This window comes from Sinocyclocheilus rhinocerous, unplaced genomic scaffold (genome assembly GCF_001515625.1).
Source record: "Sinocyclocheilus rhinocerous isolate Xijiao unplaced genomic scaffold, SAMN03320098_v1.1 scaffold950, whole genome shotgun sequence".
In the NCBI taxonomy this organism is placed as follows: domain Eukaryota; kingdom Metazoa; phylum Chordata; class Actinopteri; order Cypriniformes; family Cyprinidae; genus Sinocyclocheilus; species Sinocyclocheilus rhinocerous.
This window is the reverse complement of record NW_015637169.1, coordinates 51,892-55,755: the sequence shown is the minus strand read 5'-3', so window position 1 is coordinate 55,755 and position 3,864 is coordinate 51,892. Positions and strand designations below refer to the sequence as shown.

At 38.5% G+C, this 3,864-nt stretch overlaps 1 protein-coding gene across 1 annotated transcript in view; it reads right to left on the bottom strand.

The window, feature by feature from the left end:
• Window positions 1-667: 667 nt before the first annotated feature.
• The window catches only part of LOC107748801 (nuclear autoantigen Sp-100-like), an 18,627-nt gene continuing 15,430 nt past the window's right edge, over window positions 668-3,864 (bottom strand). The window contains exons 8-10 of the mRNA XM_016563762.1: window positions 2,416-2,462; window positions 1,240-1,321; window positions 668-1,017 (exon numbers count right to left, since the gene is read on the bottom strand). Of these exons, the coding sequence (XP_016419248.1) occupies window positions 668-1,017; window positions 1,240-1,321; window positions 2,416-2,462 (479 nt within the window). The remainder of the gene's footprint in view (window positions 1,018-1,239; window positions 1,322-2,415; window positions 2,463-3,864) is intronic.

Below are 3,864 nucleotides of genomic sequence, written 5' to 3'. Positions count from 1 at the left end.
TGCGCTACAGCGTTAGTTTTAGCCGTTATGCTTTTTTTGGCTAAAGATTGCAGGCTTGCCTTCTTTGGTCATTCACCATAGTAATCAATGAATATTCAAAGATGGCACAATCCTGCACAGCCAATGGTCTGCGAAACCATAGTATGGTGAATGATGTCAAGTTGACCGTTACAACATGACGGACGCGTCTACATGCTTGGAACGGTCGAATGGGGCATCTATTCATACCTATGGATATCCACCTTTTTCTTCAACGCGGAAGTAAGCCTATGGGCAAGACTTCCGGGTTCATTAGCCGCTATAGGGAAATAACTAGAAGAATAACAACGTGCAGTAAGCGGTAAAACCGTTTGCATTATAAACCAGTGTTTTTGTAATTAAGACAACACATTCAAATAATATGGTAAGACACACCAATTTTCAATATAAAGCCGCAAAACGAGCGGTTCTGTACAGCTAAAAATAGCTGGACTTGGATGAGACCGGAAACCAGACCCATAGAATTTACAAATGGCCGCGCCCATTTTTACAGGAAGAAAAAGGTGGATACCTTACATGTATTTTTAAATTCATAACATCTTAGACCACAGTTCTATTTCTTCCTCTCATCAGTATTGACCCTATCTTTGTTTAATCTCAGACCTTAGTTTTTCACTCATGTTTTTAATCATGTCATTACAACTTCCGTGATTTGCTCCTCCTTGACTGAGGAGTGAATCTGGGGATTTTCAATAACAGCAGGAGTTAGACTGATGTATTGAGGCAGTGTGTCTTCTGTCTGTTTTTCCACCAGCTTCTTCAAAGACAAATCAATTGATTGTAGGGTGTTGTTAATGGTATTAAACTGATTTTCCAGAAATTCAAATAGCTGCATCTGGCCTGTCTTCTCAGTCTCTTCAGAAGCAACAGGGTTCTGCCATTCATCAGGTGATTCACTGAAATCTATGGTCTGATCAGGCTCCTCTATGACAGGAGATACTGCAGGTTTTGTAGCATCGGTGGGATGAGCAGGTGAATCTTGGTTTGGAGAATATAGTAGAAGATAGTGAATTAAAACATTTAATTTTTTAATTAAACATTTAACTTAAATAGGAATATTTAATGGTCATCCTATTCTAACCAACCCACTTAGTTCAACACTGGTCCTTCATAGTCGAATAAAAATCAATCAATTCTAAAAAGGATAAGTCTCAGATTAAGAGAAATTAATCATGATAGAAGGAAATAAATCTCACTAACCTCTATCATTCCCAGTAGATTCTATATGTTCTGTGATCGTTTTACTGACAGTTTCAGTTAAATTTATAGGTTCCCTCCTGTTCTGTGGTGAAAAGAAATCATAAGATTTAAGTAATGCTTTCTGTTTGTCTGCTAAAAGGGGATATGTGAGAAATAATGGGGGAATGTTAAAAAAAATAAATCACACATACACACACATATGCATGCCCTTCAAAAGTTTGGGGTCGGTAAGTGTTTTTAAATGTTGTTGAAAGTCTTCTATGTTCACAAAGGCTACATTTAATTGATTAAAAGTACAATATTTTAATATACAGTATGTTAAAATGTAATTTATTCCTGTGATGACAGAGACTCCAGTCTTCAGTGTCACATGATCCTTCAGAAATCATTTTAATATTCTGATTTGGTGCTCAAGAAACATTTCTTATTATTATTATTATTATCAATGTTAACAAGAGTTGTGCTGCTTTATGTTTTGTGTAAATCAGGGGTTGGCCACCTATGACACGCGTGGAAACGTTGGCACAAAGAGGGATAATCACTGGCACGCGAGGAATAGGGAAAAAAACTGCATACCGATGTACATTTTGAGGTAATCATTCCTCAGAATCACACAGCCTGTTAAGAGCTATAAATACTATTAAAGTGTGAGAATTAACCTGCGCTAGTCTAGAGATGTGTGTGGCTCTGGCAAACCATTTGCGTGAATGCTGCGCATATGAAGCGTTTCAGACCAATGCTGCTTATTTTAATGTTAAAATAAACAAACTTTTAGGATTTTGAAAAGTAAAAAAAAAAATGAAAGAATGCTTCAGAAATATTTAAAATTAAAAAAAGATCTGAAAGGTTGTTGACCCCTTTTGTAAACAATTTCTTTGATAAATAGAAAGTTCAAAAGAACAGCATTTATTTGAATTAGAAATCATTTGTAATATTATGTAATATTGAAAAAAATTTTTTTTTAAATTCACTTATAAATTTAATTAATCCTTGCTGAATAAAAGTATTAAAAAAATATCTTACTGACCACAAACTTCTGAATAGCAGTGTATATTCCCTAATCCCTCATATGTCAATACTTATTTTTTTCATATTCTATTACAATTTATCAGTAAGTGCATGCACATTGCTCAGTGGGTATCTCAACCCATTTTCCCTGTTACAGCTGAATCTCACCAGTTTGACTCTTTCAGCAACAGATATGGACTCGTCTGAAGAACTGTCTGTATGGGGCAGAAAACATTCACTTTATTTTTTTCAGAGGAACAGGTGATAATCAATAAATGGTGTGAAAGTGAACCAGAGATCAACAATGGTGAAATTAGCAGTTGTGTGCTGTAAATATGACAACTTGCTGCATGCAGAGTGTTTGTACTTTTTGTACACAATTATTTTTGAAAAATACATTTTAAAGCTTTGCACTCCACTGAACTTGTTAGCTTAGAAAATGTCTGGACGAATTTGCAATGCAAATGTTCACGCAAACCTACCCAGCTGAATTGTTCCCTTCGGCAGGGCCGGAGTAACATAAGGGCTAGGTGGGGCTGAAGCCCCAGAGCCCGTGGATTGAGGGGGCCTGACGTGATTGGCTGTGGAGGAAAGGGAAATTAGACCTAGAATTGATTGGCCATCGGGAGCGCCCGAGCTTTTCCCGGTGTGCCGATTGCCGAAATCCCACCACGCCCCCACATATTAGTGTCTGTGCTATTTCAGTCCAAAAGATATGAGCGATAAAAATGTCTTTGTACTCATTTACACTAGAGTTGCGGGCATCTTTTAATCGCCTCAGCTTTACTGTAGCGCATGGGAAACAAACACTAAAAGCCAAGTGATGAAACTGCACCAAGTTACCTGAATAAACCGCACAGCGCAAAAGAACAGCTGGACCACACCGGACCGGTGTCTCCTGCCGTTGTACTGATGAAACATGCTACCTATCAGATTGTGCTACCAAAAATAGGACATTAAAAAAGCCTCAAACCACATGAATAAGATGCTGGTAGCACAATCTGATAGGTAGCATTTTTCGCTATCGATTTGTGCTACCTATCTTTTTAATGGGAGGTAGCACAATCTGAGTGGGTAGCACAAATCGTCAGCACACTAGCACAGCGCTGACAACGACTGCAGCTCGACACTTTCGTCGCTCTATTGAAGTGATAATAAGCAGCGCTTGCCCATTTGAATTCCACACACGACACTTATATTTGAACAGTAAAGTCTCTGTGGTGAATTTAGCGGCACACAAAAGTGGAAACACTTCAGGAGTTTCGAAGTCGTCATCGGATTGGTTGAATTATACAGGATTTCCGGGAGACGTGTGTGTCGCATTCTATAACGTTCCGCCTGGAAACAATGATGCCGTGACGCCAAAACCCCTAATGAAAGAAGAAAGCCGTCGTGTTTACAACTGTGATGACGAGCACTTATCAGGATCAACTAAATGCTGGATTTTCAAAAGTATGTGAAATATTTAAAGTTCGCGGCATAGAATCTTTAAAATACGTCCGAGAGTTTTACACACCGGTCTGTTATTGTGGCGACATTTCCACGCACTGAAACGTGACGCTGAAACGAAACGAACTGTGATTGGTTGTTGGACATGTCAGTCAAACGGCCTCATGG